This window comes from Stenella coeruleoalba, assembly GCF_951394435.1.
Source record: "Stenella coeruleoalba genome assembly, chromosome: 3".
Classification (NCBI taxonomy): domain Eukaryota; kingdom Metazoa; phylum Chordata; class Mammalia; order Artiodactyla; family Delphinidae; genus Stenella; species Stenella coeruleoalba.
Window position 1 is genome coordinate 148,900,948 of NC_137148.1, and position 15,698 is coordinate 148,916,645.

The following is a 15,698-nucleotide window of genomic DNA, read 5'->3' on the forward strand; positions in this document are numbered from 1 at the left end:
AACACCAGCATGTCAGAACTAACCTAGAGCCGTGGTTTTCAACCGGGGGTGACTTTTCCCCACAGAGAGACATTTGGCAGATGTTTTTAGTTGTGGCAATAGGAGGAGGGATGTTTTGGGCCAGGAATACTGCTGAATATCCCACAATGCACAAAATTCCACCCCCCCATCCCCCTAAAAAAAGAATTGCCCTGCTCAAAATGTCAACAGTGCTGAGGTTGAGAAACCCCGCCCTGGAATTTTCTACACTCTCCAGGGTATTTCTTGCTCCCTCCTCTTTGCCCACGCCATTCTTTCTGCCCAGAATGCTCTCCTTGCCTCTTTGCCTGTCTGATAAGCCAGTGCTCATCTTTCTAAACCCAGTTCAGATGGCAGCTCTCCTGGATACCTTCCCTGACCACCCATAATTATATCTAAGGTTATACTTATTACACTGGAAGGTACTCACTCTCTCATCCAGCATGTCTATTGGGCACTTCTATGTGCCAGGCCCTATGCTAAGCTATGCATATACAGCCATGAAAAGTCAGGCATGGCCGTTGCGGGCAGAGGGACTTCAAACAAGCCGGCACACAAATAGAAATACAGAGATGCAAACTGCAAGAAGGGCTATTAAGGAAAGAATAAGGTGCTGTATTGTTAAGAGACGCTAAGACTTAAGGGGATTGGGCTTCCCTGGTGGCGCAGTGGTTGGGAGTCCGCCTGCCGATGCAGGGGACACGGGTTCGTTCCCCAGTCCGGGAAGATCCCACATGCCGCGGAGCGGCTGGGCCCGTGAGCCATGGCCGCTGAGCCTGCGTGTCTGGAGCCTGTGCTCCACAACGGGAGAGGCCATAACAGTGAGAGGCCCGCATGCCGCAAAAAAAAAAAAAAAAAAAAAAAAAGACTTAAGGGGATTAAATTATGATGGCAGGATGGTCAGGGGAGGTCCTTCTGAGGAGGGAGCCCTGGCTGAGAGATGGAGGATGAGTTGGTAAAGGGAGTAGGGGGCAGAGGGACCAGCATGTGGACAGACACTGAGGGAATGGGAGGAACAGTCCGGAGGTTGGGTTGGCTGGGTCAGTTGAGGGAGGGGGAGAGACTTGGGAGATGACGTGGGGTGGGCACCAGCTCATGAGGGGCCCCGTGCATTTTTCTGAAGAGGCTTAAAGAAGAGAGTAACAGGATCAGATTTCTATTTTAGGAAGATTCCTTTGGCTGCAGTGGGCCACCCTAGGGCCAAGGGACTCATGCTTGGTCTCCTGGTCTCTTCTTCCTCTTTTCTCCAATCCATCTTCCAAATGAGGCAGCACTAGAGAAATGTCCCCAAAACAGAGGCTACTGGGTTTCCTGCAGTACCACCAACCTCCCAGCCCTGGCCATGTATGGTGGAAGAAAAGAGTGGGGGGCAGGAGATCAGCTAGAAGGTTACTGCTGTGCTCATGAAGGGGATGGTGGTGGTGGGTTCTAGGACGGCGGCAGCAGAAATGGGGAGGTGGATGGATTGATGGAGACTTGGTGCTGGGTCAGCACTGAGGAGCTTTTCCTACTAGGCCTGAGGGTCCTGGCTCTGTCTCATCTTTGTACCCTTAGTCCTGGCATATGGCGGGCAGCAGGAAATGCTGGCTGAACGAGGCCCCCTGCCCCTTGCCTAGGGTAAGGCTGGGCTTAATTTTTCCACTTGAATCTAAGCAGTCTGATGGCTCTCTCTAGGTCATGGGAGCAAGCTCTCGAGAAGCTGGAACATCAGTCTGTAGATACCAATTTCCAGGACGTGCCTTTGGTTTACCTAAGTGACCACGATAACCCAGATGTCCCCACAACTCCTCTGTGAGGTTGTAACCATGCAAAACAGGCTCAGAGAAGGGGAATGCTGTCCTAGGACACACCAAAAGAAAACAGTGCAGCCAAGATCTGCACCCAAGAGTGCTGGGAAATGCCAGCTAAGGGATGGCTGGTCTGCGGAAAGCGAGCCACAGACCGGCACAACCCCACCTTGGCAAAGCCCCAGATGAACTGTGTATTCATCAAGCCAGCTGCCAGGCTCTAAGCAAATGTACCTTTCCTTTCTACTAAGTCTTTACACATCCTAGAGGACGTTGGCTCACCTGCTTGTGGGAGGAAAGGAACGCAGACATTAAAATATCAATTATTGATGTTTAGCACCCTTCACTCTGTGTGGTAGAGTGCATGTGCTTGGTTGTCTTAGAGACTTGGATTCAACTCTCAGCTAAACTAATTATGTACTGTGTGGCTTTAGGCAAGTTGCTTGGCATCTCTGGGCTTTTTTTTTTTTCCTTCTGTAAAATGAACATAATAGCTACCTAACCGGGTTACTGTGAGGAAAAAAAAAAAAGTGAAAATTGTCTAATGGCACAAAGATGGTGTTCATTGATAGAGTTTCCTTTCTTTCACTGGATATTCGGAATATGTCTCCCGAAGGTGACATTTTTGGAGGATGACTGTAAACGTGAGACATGCTGAGAAGGATGGGGTTTCAACAGCAGGGGAGCAGGGGTCCGACAGGACGGATCTGGAAGGATGTTGGGCAAAGGAGATGCTGCTCCTGTCACTGAGTCCTCCATGCCCTCTTGGTCATTCTCATGGCTTCACTAGAGGGTTTCTTTTTCTCCCTGATACACAGGATGAGAGAACTGTCAGCCTTTCCCTGGGGAGCAGAGAATGCACGTCTCTGCCGATTCCAGGCTCATTGAGCCCCCTCGTTCTGCTCTTCAGAGACTCACAAGATTATAAATCACCCTAAATTGGGCAAAGGCTTTGACTAGGTGATTCCAGAAAATAGACAAAAAATGACCTATAAGCATATTAAAAATTATTTATAATTTGAAAATATAATTTTAATGAAATATAAATTTTTACCTATCTGATTGGCAAAAAAAAAAAGTAATAGTGCCAAGTGTTGCTAACACTGGGAGAAAGCAGATCTTCTCATTGCACTCCGGTTGGTTATATAATGGGATGCAATGGTTTTTAGAGGGTATTTGGATATTGTTTATAAATTTAAACTGTATATCCTATTTAGTTGGTATGTTTGCTACTGGCAGGAATTTATTCTATGGGTATGTTTTTCAAGTATGCAAAGGCATATATATATATATATATATAGAGAGAGAGAGAGAGAGAGAGAGAGAGAACAATTGGAATGTTCCATGAGATTGGAGTGGTTGGACAAACCCTGGTGCATGGATGTGGAATAGTAAGCAATTGTTATGAGGATGAGACAGATTTGCTTGTGTTTGTGCTAATGTAGAAAAAGCAACAGACACATTGCTCTGTTAAAACAACTTTAAAGAGTGTGGTATAGAGTGATCCCATTTGTGGAAACACGTGTGTATGTTTCATTCTTATAATTCATAAAATAGTCTTGAAAAGGCACACAAGAAACCATTAGATGGTTAGAGTATGGATGGAGTGGTTGGGGTCCCTTTGAAAACTTTTATTCTACAATTTTCATACATTTTTTTACCATGAGCATATATCAAATTTTCTATTTTTAAAAAATCACCTCCATCTCACAGATGGTGAAACAGTCTCAGAGAGCTGAAGTGACTTACTTACTTGCTCACGTTCACACACGGAGAGACCACTGTGGAAGGAGCTAGTGCCCCTGCATGTAGAGGGAGGTCTGTATAGATGTACATGCATTATAGCAATGCAGTTTGAATTTGAATCCTAATTCCACCACCTACTCGCTGTGTGACCCTGGGCCAGTTTACTAACCACTCTGTTTCTCTGTTTTCTCGTTGTTAAAACAAGGACAGCAATATCTTCCTCTAAGAATTGTTTAAAGGGTAAAATGAGAAAATGCATATCGAATGTTTATCACAGGGCCCGGCAGAGAGTAACTGCTTAATGCCAGGTTGCTATTATGGTTGTTGCTGTTATCATCATCATTAGTTCAGTCCCAGAATCAGGATTGTTTTTCCTGAAGTGCACGGGGCTGGCCCCAGGCTGTAAGAAGGCTTGAGCAGAGAGGTGGGCTGGGCCTTGCCCTATAGGGGACAGGCCTGGGTGGCAGAGCTGTGGGCCAGCCTTGCTGTAGTGACTCCGGCCCCGGGAAGCTAGCCTCTGCTCAGAGCAGGAGCTGGCCGTCCCTGTAGGAGCCAATGAAGAGTCGCTCACCTTGCCCAAGTTTGTGCCTTGCCTGAGAGTTGGAGAGTCATAGACTTATTGGGCTAGACCATCCATTTGAGGCCATACTGGCCAGCCTTCCATTCTGCCCTGAGAAATCAAAGGCCCAGCAAGTAAAAGAGACTCAATTCCACAGAAAGAGCCCTGGACTGGGAGTCAGCAGGTCCATACTAGAGTCCTACTTCTGACACTGCCTTGTTGTGTGACCTGCAGCAAATCCCTCTCCCTTTCTGGGCTTCCATGTCCCCGTCGGTGAATGGGTGGGATTGGACAACACTGTCACTGATGTACTCTGAGCACTGACATTTTACCTTGTGTTCTGGGCCCACTACCAAACTTCAAGGGTCCAGGGAAAGACTCGAACGCAAAGAGATGGAGTGTGGGTTGAAGAGTGAGGCAGTCAATGGGAGAAGGTTCCCAACTATGTACTCAGGCCCCATTGGGGTGACTTCACCTTGTCTCTTTAGATGAAGGATTCATTCATTTGTTCATTCAGTTAATAGCATTTAGGGAGCATCAGGTGCCATAGGATCAGAGTTCGAGTGTTACGAGTTTTGAATGATGACCTTACTAGCGGCACTTGATCTGAGCCAGAAGCTCAGGTTCAAGCCTTGACTCTGCCTCTTAGTGGTTATGTGAGGTTGTGAAGTCATTTCTGCTCCCTGAGACTCAGGTTCCTATGAAATGGGGATAATCAGTCCTACCTCCGAGTGATTGAGAGGATTTACTGAGATATAGGATGTAAAGCTTTTGCTACAGTGCCAGGCACATGGCGGGTACCTTAAAAAAATGATAGAAAAAAGCAACGTGTTCTTGAGTTTGGATACCAGCTCAACCACTTACCAGTCATTTGATCGCAGGTAAGTGACTGAAGTCTCTGAGGCTACATTTCCTCATCTGAAAAATGAGAATAATAATGATCTTAAAGGAGAGATGTGAGGATCGGAGAGGGGGGTTGTGTGAACTAACTGAGGCCACATCAGTAGGGCCTGTAGGTCAGTGTCTGGCACACAAGAGGTGCTCAGGGGCTAGCCTTTCATTGTACTGCCCCGAACTTCTCTCTTTGCTGCAGGAATGAGCCGAAGGATACAGCTTAGGTCTATTTTTGGCCTGTGCAAGTCCAGCTCATAAAAATACAATCATGCTCCTTGTCAGCACTTCTGCATTTTTATTTATTGTTCCTGCCAATCCTGGGGCCTCTCCATGTACGAACCTCTTCATTATTGATAATCCTGGGAAGTAGTATTTTAAATTTTTATGATCTGTACTTTGCACCATCTGAACCACCATGTATTATCTGGCCTTGCCAGCAAAGGGGGAATATATCCAGATGAGGGGTCCTTTTGGGATGAATAATTTATCCCATTTTCACAATGCCAATTATGTTAAATTATGTTCTTCATATCAGCTGCTGACCGAACAATGGGGACTGATGTATTGATATGAAAAGAAAACAAATTTATTTCTTTGCCCATATCCACAATGATATTTGAAAACCTGGAGTTTCATTCTCCCAAGTGTCTATAAAACCCCACTTTTAATAATAACAAGAGTAGAAAGAATTTTTTCCTCCCCTCTCTCCACTTTTTCCTCCCATTTCTGTTATTAATCAAGGAGCTCAGGGCTCTGTTTTGCTCCACTTTTTTTTTTCAACTGCAGAAAATAGACCCTTTCTTTGCAAATTTATTTTCTCTTCTCTCTCTTTCTTTGCGTATGCAAGCTGATTCCTCCAAGGTACAATTAATAACGATTGGCTAACATTTCTTATGCTTTCCCCTTCATAGTACTAAAAAAAATTGACTGTTACTATATCTCCTTTTATAGAAGGGAATTGTTTCTGGCTCCAGTCCATGGGAACAGCACACCACGCTCCATGACATGCCCAGTAGCTGGTTGATTCCAGTAACTGTAGGGCTGGTTTTTCCTGCTCTCTACATCTCTCCAGCGTATCTTCACTGTGCCAGAGGCTTTTCTTCTACGTGTAATGCACACCTGGAAAGCCATTCTCTGGTTTATAATCCTTCCTCAGTTCCTCACTGTTCTCAAGTTCATCTTCAAGATGCTAGGCATGGCATTCAGAGCCTCTGTTTATCGCTCACTTCACCTGCCCTGTTCCCTGGCCACTCAAAACTACCTCTTTGTGGTTTTCCCAGGTCCAGCCTCCTGGATGTCTTCTGAATGTTTGCTGGTTTATGATACTGTCTTGGTCTAGAAATCTCTTTTTGTTTGGGTTTGGGGAGGCAAGGACGGAAACGAGGAAGCTCTCAGAGCAAAAGTTCGCGGAGAGAAGATGATGCTCTGGATTAGGGTGTTGGCAATGTAACTGGACAAATGGGTTTATTTGAGAGAAATTTTTGAGGAAGCAGGAACTGGTGATTGGAATGGATTTGGAGACTGAAGGGAAGGGACGGGTCATGAGAGATTCCTGTATATGACTTGACATAAACAATGACATATCATGCTGCTATTTTCTTATCTGGCGATTACACGGGGAAGAGAATGTTGAGGGCAAGATGGTTGGGGAAAGTGGGTCAGGGAACCCAAGTGCTTTGCTGGGGACATGGTAAATTTATGTGTGTCTATCCAAGGGCAAATGTCTAGTAGGGTGATCTGAGTGCTGGGTGGGGTCCGAATTGGAGATGTAAATTTGAGACTTATGAGAATAAAGATGGACTTGGAAATGATGGGAGTAAGACCACTCAGAAGGGACTTGTAGGAAGGAAGCATGCCCATGACCTAGCCCTGAGAGATTCTAACATTGAGAAGTCAAGCAGGGCGGGAGGAACCTGAGGAGGGCTGGTCAGTGAGCGGGGAGAAGACCATGGACCCGGGAGGAGGACTTTTAAGGAGGAGTGAGTGGTCAAAGAATATTACTGAGAGGTCAAAGAAGATGAGGCCAGCGGACTGCCCATTTGTTCCAGGCAAGTAGGCAAAGACCTGCTTTTGACGTGGAGAAGGGGTTCTAATGAGCCAACACTTCCTTAGGGGCAAAGGTAAAATATTACCTGGGTTGCTTTTGGAGAAAATATGGTATAGCTAAAGAGAGGAGCAGATGACTGAGGACTGACGCAGGGTCAGTCAACCTGTCTGTTGGCCTAGTTTGAACTCAGTGGTTTGAGAAGTGTTCTGAAGCCAAAAGAAGTGTTTTCATTAGAAACTCACTCAGGGCATAAGTAACATCTCATAGGGGTTCAGGGCAAAGTAGTATATGGATTTGAAGGAGGGCTATGACCCCAACCCTGCTTAAACTCAGCATCGCTCCTGCAAATGGTAAATGGCATATTAAATATATATATTTATTCAGATAATATATAAATTATTTTATATACATTGAACTTGATATAAATGAAATCACACAAGACATAAAAAAATACTTTTTGCATCAGATTTCTTTAGTTCAATATAATACTGTCTGTGAGAGTCACCCATGTCTATGTAGCATTGCTGTGTAGCATTCCATCTTATGAATACACCACAATTTATCCATTCTCCTGTTAATAGACATTTGGGTTATTCTCAGTTCTGTGTTATTATGAAAAAAAAGTGGCTATGAACATTGTTGTGTGTATCTTTTGGTGGATTCATCATATTTTGAGGTGATTTTTTGCTGGTGCAGAGAAAATCTATTGGTTTTGTTATACTTATTTAGTACTTGAACATCTTACTAAATTCGAATAGCTTTTCAGTTCATTTTTTCTTGGAACACATTTCTATCAGAAAGCTTTTCAACTCAAGTACTACAAAACACAACCTAAATTGGATTAAGGTTCAAAGAGTATATATTTGCCCCCCTCCCCACCCCCATGACTGCAGGGTACAGCATGTGTCTGGTTTCAGGCAAGGTGTGATCTAGAGGGCAGGGTGTCATCAGGGCTCATCTCCACTTCTCTGGGTTCCTCTTGGCTCTGCCCTCTTTTGTATGCTGCCTTTGACCTCATCCTGGCTCTTCCCCATAGTAGCAACAATTGCTTCAGCACTTTCAGAACTAAGTACTCACCACACCATCCAGAGGAAGAACATGTTCTTTCGGGAACACTCATAAAGAGCAAGGAGGTGTCTTCCCCCAAGTTCCCAGTCAGTATTGCCTCATATCTCTTTGATTCAAGTTAGGTAACATGCCCATCTCTGAGCCAGTCAAATTTTGTGATCAATAGAATAATATGCTCTGATTGGTTTAACCTAATTAGGGTCCATCCCCGCCATCAAGGAAGTCATCAGTTCCACCAAACCACATGGCTGCCACATGGGACAGGGGTGAGTTCTTGAAAGCAATATCGGGCGGTGGGGGGCGGGGGTTTTGGATTGAAGAAGGAAATGGATGTTAGAGAAGCAACCACAAAATATTTATTATGACAATTATAATGATATTGGCTGTAATGGTTATTCATTGTCTCATTCCAACAGTAATATTTGTTTAGTTTTGGCTCCTATCTCAACATGTTGGCCACTGCATGAGGTCTTTAAAAGTTACATGGAATGATATAAATGGTTTAGGGCTTTTTGAGAAGTTTTGGGAAAGATGTTTATAAAAATAAAGGGGCAGAGGGAAAGACTAAGAAGCTTAAGAAGAAGCTAAGAACTAAGAAGCTAAATGCTTCTTAACACTTGAGGTGTTATGCTTGAGACCAGTCTGATGGCTAAGGATCTAGAAATGAAGGACTCAAGCTAAGAGATGGTTGAGATGGACTTTGCAATGTGGGAAGGCATATTAGTTTCCTGTTGCTATGTGACAAATTATCAAAGCTTTAGTGGCTCAAAACAACACACGTTTATTATCTCATAGTTTGTATAGGTCAGAAGTTCAGGCACAGTTTAGATGGGTTCTGTGCTCGGGGGTCTCCTGGGTCTGAAATCAAGCTGTCAGCTAGGCTGCATTCTCATCTGGTTCTTAGGGTCCAGGTTGTTGGCAGAATTCAGTTACTCTTGGTTGTAGGACTGAAGTCCCCATTTTCTTGAGTGACCTGGCTGTTGATCGGGGTCATTTTCAACTCCTAGAGTCCACCGTCAGGTGCTAGCTGCATGGCCCTCTCACAACATGTTGACTTACTTCTTCAAGGCCAGCAAGAGAATCTCTCTCCAGTCTGCTGTGACCGAGTTTGCATAGCATACTCATGGGAGTGACTATGCCATCATATTCACAGGTCCTGTCCTCAGTCTTGAGGGAGGAGATTATACAGTGCATGTACACAGGGGTGGGAAGCTTGGGGAGCGTCTTAGAATGCTGTCTATCATAAAAGGCAAAGGCAGTTTTTGCCCTAAGGCTTATAGGTCACATGGCACACTGACCAGGAAATTCACTATCTTAGAAATAGACATTGAGATGGATTATAATATATTTATATATATACATACAGACATTAGATATATATACACACACAACATGGGGAATTGGGAGAAGAAACTATAATTTCCAGTTTGTGAATATTTCTAAAAATGTGGATTCGGAGAACTGATCAGACATCTAAATTTTCAATATACTTCATAGCCTGTCAGTTGATCTAGTGCTATTCCAAATATTTTTAATGATTACAATTTGTAGAATATCTTTTAAGTTCACAAAGCACCTGCGCATACATTGTTTCATTTGGCCCTTCCCAGAATGTTGTGAGTTTCTAACAGAAACACTTAGCCTGTGAACCGTGCCTTGGCATTTACTCTTACATTTATATTAGCTCTTAACTCTCACTAACACACTGAAGTTCACATAACACCAAAACGGCCAAATCTGTAGATTACATGCTAATTTACACTTTTGTTTATTTGACCATGTGGTTCAATTTGCATAAAGTATCTTGTCTTGTTCACCCAGGAAACTTCTATTCATCCTTGAAACCTTTTTTTTCAGACCATGCTTGAACAGTATTGTTCTTGAGAAATCCTTGCCTTGCTCTCGAAGGGCTGGACAGGGAGGACCTGCAGGCTGACAGGTGCAAGAGAGGCCCGATTCCATATCCGCCTCAGACACCTATTGGAAGAACATTTGGCAGCACTCAGAGGCAGTGTTCAAAAAAACATTGTTATTGAAGGAACGGTCTGAGTGCTTAACTTACATTAACTCATTTAAGCCTCCTAACAACCCAACCAGGTAGTGATGGTTATTTTCCCATTTAATAGAAGAGAAAGCTAAGACACAGAAGGTGTAGAGCTTGAGCCAGGATTCAAACCCAAAGCACGATGTTTCCTCTCCCTACAATATTGACAGTATCAGTATTTGCCCCACAGCACAGAATTAAGTGAGATAGTGCATGTCAAGCACTCAGTGTCTGCTGTATAGTAAATTTGCAAAGCATGAGGGATATTTTTATTACTTGTGGCAAAGAAGCTTCTGCTTTCCTATTCTTTGGAACAGGAGATAGAAAAAAATAAAAAGAACATTCCCCACCCCACTCCCCCGCAAAACCCTCATCCTTGTTTAGCTGTACCATTTCTTTAAGGAAGCCAGGGCTCACTTTTTAATATTTGGAGAAGCAGAATCCAAAGGGGGTGGAGCAAAACAACAGAATTTACATTTGCAAATGAGTTCTAAATGTCAGGAAAGGAGTGATGTTCTAGATGGGCTGGGACCCAGATCCTCCTTAACTAACATATTTAAGTGCCACACCGTAGATGTTCAATAATAGTAGTTCCTCCCCATCCTTTCCTTTTTGAGGAAAGAAAATTAAAATTTTCTTTAAATTAAAGAAAATTCTTCATAGAAGAATTCTTGCAGGAGTTCATACACTTGACTATTGTCTCTAGGAAAACTTGGTGAAAGTTTTCAGTGAAAATTTGGTTAATTTAAGCACTAATGAGAAGAATGATCATAGTTAGAAGATTGCTTCCTTTGAGCTGTGTGACCTTGGACCAGTGACTTGACAGCTCTGTGCTTCAGTTTTCCTTTCAGGAGAATGGAAATAGCAGTGGTATGTAGATAAAGTATATGGAGGGCTTGATCTAGCTGTGGCACATAATAAATTATTCCAAAAGTATTACCCACTATCATCTCATTCAACCCTCAAAACAGCCTTCTTAACTAGGGGTTATGATTATGATTATTGTCCATATTTTACAGCTGAGGCCCCGAGACTCAGACATCTTCTGTGTTACCCATGACACTGTGACACTTGGCAATAGTTATTGATTGTCTGTCAAGTTTCTTTTTTCTTCCACTTTGCCTACACAGTGGGATGGAGTCCCATAAATGTCTTGGCAGGTTGACAGCTTATCTGGAAAAGATATTAACCACCTCTGCAAAATATTCAGACTTCAGAAAAATAAGATGATACAATAGATTCAGTAGACCTTTCTGTTTTTCTATGTGGAAGGCCCTAAATGAAATTGGAATTAAGTATATGTGCAAACGTTTTGCTACAAGATGTTCATCATAACTTGTTTATATACCCTGAACTGTGGAAACAACCTACGTGTTCAGCCATCAAGACCGGTTAGATTAATTGTGGTATATGCACACAACGAAATATTAAGCTACATCAAAAGGCAAAATGAAATCATATATTTTTCTACGTGGAGAAAATGTTAGTAGAGTGTTGTGTGATAAAATGAAGTATGAATCCGTTTCATAAAGTATATATTTGCATAAATAGCAAATACATATGCAGAATATGTGCATATATATGCATATAAAAACTGGAAAGGTGAGACCAAAATTGTCACCTATGGCTATCTGTTGGAATTGGAAAGTATTATGGGTGATTTGAATTTTCTATTTTCCTGTGTTTGTTTGAGTGGGAGGCTCTTTATTTTCTGATCTTTATGCAATATACGGTAAATTCTAGTTACTAAAGAAAAGGAACAGAAAAGTCTTTCAAGTCTCTGTGCATGCTAACACTGGTTGAACATTTCAGGTGATTGTGAAGACAAGAACGGAATATCAGCCCGAACAGAAGAACAAAGGGAAGTTCCGGGTGCCGAAAATCGCTGAATTTACGGTCAGTGTCTTGATGGTGTAACAGAAAGACTGGGTGTGGGTCACTGAGTCTAATCACATAACTAAAGCTCTGCCTCTTGAGGACAAGTTATCCTCTCTCCTACTCCGAAATGTTCAGACAATTTGATAATGGATAAATGTGTCTCATTTCTTCTTTTTCCTCCTGTCCCTGTCTCTCTGCCTTTCCATCACAATCTTCAGGAAATGTGATAGAAATGTATAAAGAAACTCAAAGTTTAGACATTGGTTGATGGCAACAAATACAAAAAAGACAAAGGGAGAGAAAAGTTGACTTCTTAGTGGTAAAAACCGAATGGTTGATTTTCTATTTATTGGTGGCCGGGTCACTAGGAGCACTGGTGAATACATATCACTGTGATGAATTGCGTGAAGGAGCCATGAAGGCTGCTCTGTGAGGATGTATGGAGGAAGCTCAGGGAAGTACCCTGGGGAAGTCACTTAGATGGCTAAGGAGAGCACAGCTTGTGCAAAGGCCCTGAGGCTGGAGGGAAGTTGAACCCAACATTGAATAGGAATAAGGGCAGTGAAGCTCAGCTCTAGGAGGGGTGTGGGGACCAGACAGAGATGAGGTATGAAAAGTGGGCAGAGGGCAGACAGTCCCAGTCATCGTAGGCTGTATGGAGGAATTATGATTTTAGGCTAGAAGCATGAAAGAAACCCCAAAGGACTTCAAGAAGAGGAAGGATATGATTAAACTGGGTTTTTGGAAAACGCATGCTGGCTTTTACATGAGTAATAGGGAAGACTGCTGGGTTACTGCAAGTAAAAAAACAGTAGTGGCTTAGCAAAGGAAGGTGAGTGGAGAGAGGCCTAAAAGATACTTAGGAGGCAATATCAGCCATGGAGGCAGTAGAATAAGTGGTTCTGTGGATGGAAACTGACGCAGTCTGGCTGGGTCTGAGCCCTGTTTCCACCTCATACCAGCCATGTGGCCACAAGCTAGTCAATAAACTTCATTTATCAAATGGCGATAATAGAAGGTTACTGTGAGAATGGAATATAGAATACATGCAAAGCACTTGGATCTATACGTGATAAGTGCACGATTAATAGTAACTATTTTGTATCAACTGTGGCTGAGGGCTTTGGAAGTGAAAACAGCCGTTGGTTGGTTGTCTGTATGTATTTGCATAATACATACTTGGTTGGAGTACGTGTTATACATGGATAAGCATATTGGTCCGTTTCTGTCCCTATCTGTCTCCCTGCTACATGTGTCAGAGCAGCTGGGTGTGTGAGCCTGGGAGGGAATGTGGCACGTCTGTGTACACCCCCCCAGAATGTGGGACTTCCCTGGATGTTGACCCCCTCTTTGAGGGCAGGAATTGCTTTTATTTTTGGCTGTAGCTTTAGCGTCTGGCACACAGCATGGGCCCAGTGAACGCTGACCTGGCCTGAACTGCATGCAGGTATCTGCAAGAACCAGCAGGTAGCTGTGAGCGGAGGGTAGGAGTATCATGGTGCATAATGTATGAGCATCAGGCCAGGGAGTAAAGCTGACCTGTCCTCCTGGCGGCAGAGATCATCAGAAGTATGCCCAGATTCATGCACAAAAATGTTTATTGCAGTGTTATTTGTAAAATCGAAGCATTGGAAACGATGCTAGATTTTCAGCAGCTTTCTCATGATTCCATATGTAAGACCACATGCATAGGATGGACTGTTTCAGCAGTTTCTTAGGAATCACTTTTGGAGGGAGAGTATTTCGTTTACTCTGAATTATGGGCTTAACGAGATATTTTCATCTTTCTTGTACTTTCTCAATTTTACACGAGCATGAATTGTTACAATCATCAGAAAAAAATCAGAATATTTTAAAAATTTGCTCTTTTTGCCAAATAGAGTGTTACAGTTTTTGATGGAATTATTCCTTATTTAGCAATCATGTAAAATGATGGTTATGAAAACATGCAATAATTTGGGCAAATGCTTCATAGAGGAAGCTGAGTGAAAAAAGCAGAGGTTAAAATTGTATGTTTTCTATGGCTGGAACTATGAAAAAAACCACAAGTACACAGAGGAAAAAGGACATGGAAAGAAATGTCTCAAAATGTCGTTTGTGGCTGTGTTATCAGCCGTGGTGTTGGACCATGTTGTCATTGTTTTTTTTTTTTCCTCTTTGTTGGCAACTTTTGATGATGTGGCAATTTTATCATATTTGATGCCCATGAGTCCCTGAGAAGCTGATATAATCCCGTTTTTTTCAAGGGGAACTATGGCTCAGAGCAGTGATGTGACCTGCTCACCCACTAGCAAGTGGCAGGGCCAGTGCTGAAAGCCGGCCCCACCCCCCGCCTTTCTGTTCATCTGTGCTGCCTGCTTTGGGTAACTATGGGTTAGAACAGAAGCGAGTCAGCCAGGAGAAAATGAGTGGCTTGTCAGGGTCCAGGGCCTGAGGAAGTGCCCCACGCAGCTTGACTCAGTTGGCCCTGGGGGTTGGGAAGAAAGGGCGTTGGGGTTTGGGGGCAGCCCTTTGTCAGCACAGACTGTCAGGTGTGGGCGGAGGGCCCTGCCGCTTGGAACAAAATGGGAGGAATGGAGCAAAATTGTTTACTTTTGTAGAGCTGTGAGCATTTATTAGCCTGGCTTTTCACTTCCTTAAAGAGAGCTCCCCCCGGGCCACGTGAAGGATGCATCTGCTGGGGTGAAGGTGGATGCAGCACCCTAGGGAGGAGGTTGTGCTGCTGGCGATTCTGAGGCAGGAAGAGTCTGAGGCAGGAATAAAGACACAGACCTACTAGAGAATGGACTTGAGGATACGGGGAGGGGGAAGGGGAGGCTGGGACGAAGTGAGAGAGTGGCATGGACATATATACACTACCAAATGTAAAACCGATAGCTAGTGGGAAGCAGCCGCATAGCACAGGGAGATCAGCTCGGGGCTTTGTGACCACCTAGAGGGGTGGGATAGGGAGGGTGGGAGGGAGACACAAGAGGGAAGAGATATGGGAACATATGTATAACTGATTCACTTTGTTATACAGCAGAAACGAACACACCATTGTAAAGCAGTTATACTCCAATGAAGATGTTAAAAAAAAAAAAAGGAAGCGTCTGAGGGTCTGAGCTGTCAGCTGCAGTGGGACTCGGGGGTCCAGCTGGGCTGTTATGGAGGTAGAATGGTTCCTGGTTGGAGAAAGGGGCATCAGGGGCTCCTCCGTGTTTGGCTTGGCTGACTGAGCCGGGGGGTGGGGGGGTAGTGGGATGCTGTCCACTGGGTAGGAGGTGGGGGACCGGGCAGTGGGAGATGCATTGACTGGGAGGTGCCTGGGGACCATGGGAGGGGTGGGGCAGAGGCAGTCTGGCCACCCTTGGATGTAACGGGTCTGGAGCTCAGGATAGAAATTTCGGCTAGACCACAGGGGCTGGAAGTCAGAGAATTCCCAGTTCATCTTAGAGAGCATAACGCTGGTAAACAGTGGCCGGGCTGCCCCTCCAGGATACTGCCCGTGGCAGAAGTAACCACAGGGATGGCAAAGATGCCTCCCTCCCTCGTTCCAATATCTTCATGGAGGTGGCACAGCTTGTGAGTTCACATCTCAAATTTGACCTGGGGAGATCAGCTCATAGCAATTCTCTATGAGAGAGAATGAGAGGAGAGAGCAGGGAGGGAGAGACG

General features: G+C 44.1%; 1 protein-coding gene across 1 annotated transcript in view; it reads left to right on the forward strand.

The window, feature by feature from the left end:
• The window catches only part of NSG2 (neuronal vesicle trafficking associated 2), a gene marked incomplete at its 5' end in the record, with an annotated part of 56,192 nt that overhangs the window by 3,927 nt on the left and 36,567 nt on the right, over positions 1–15,698 (forward strand). Inside the window, one exon of the mRNA XM_079917216.1 lies at positions 11,976–12,059. Within this exon, the coding sequence (XP_079773342.1) occupies positions 11,976–12,059 (84 nt within the window). The remainder of the gene's footprint in view (positions 1–11,975; positions 12,060–15,698) is intronic.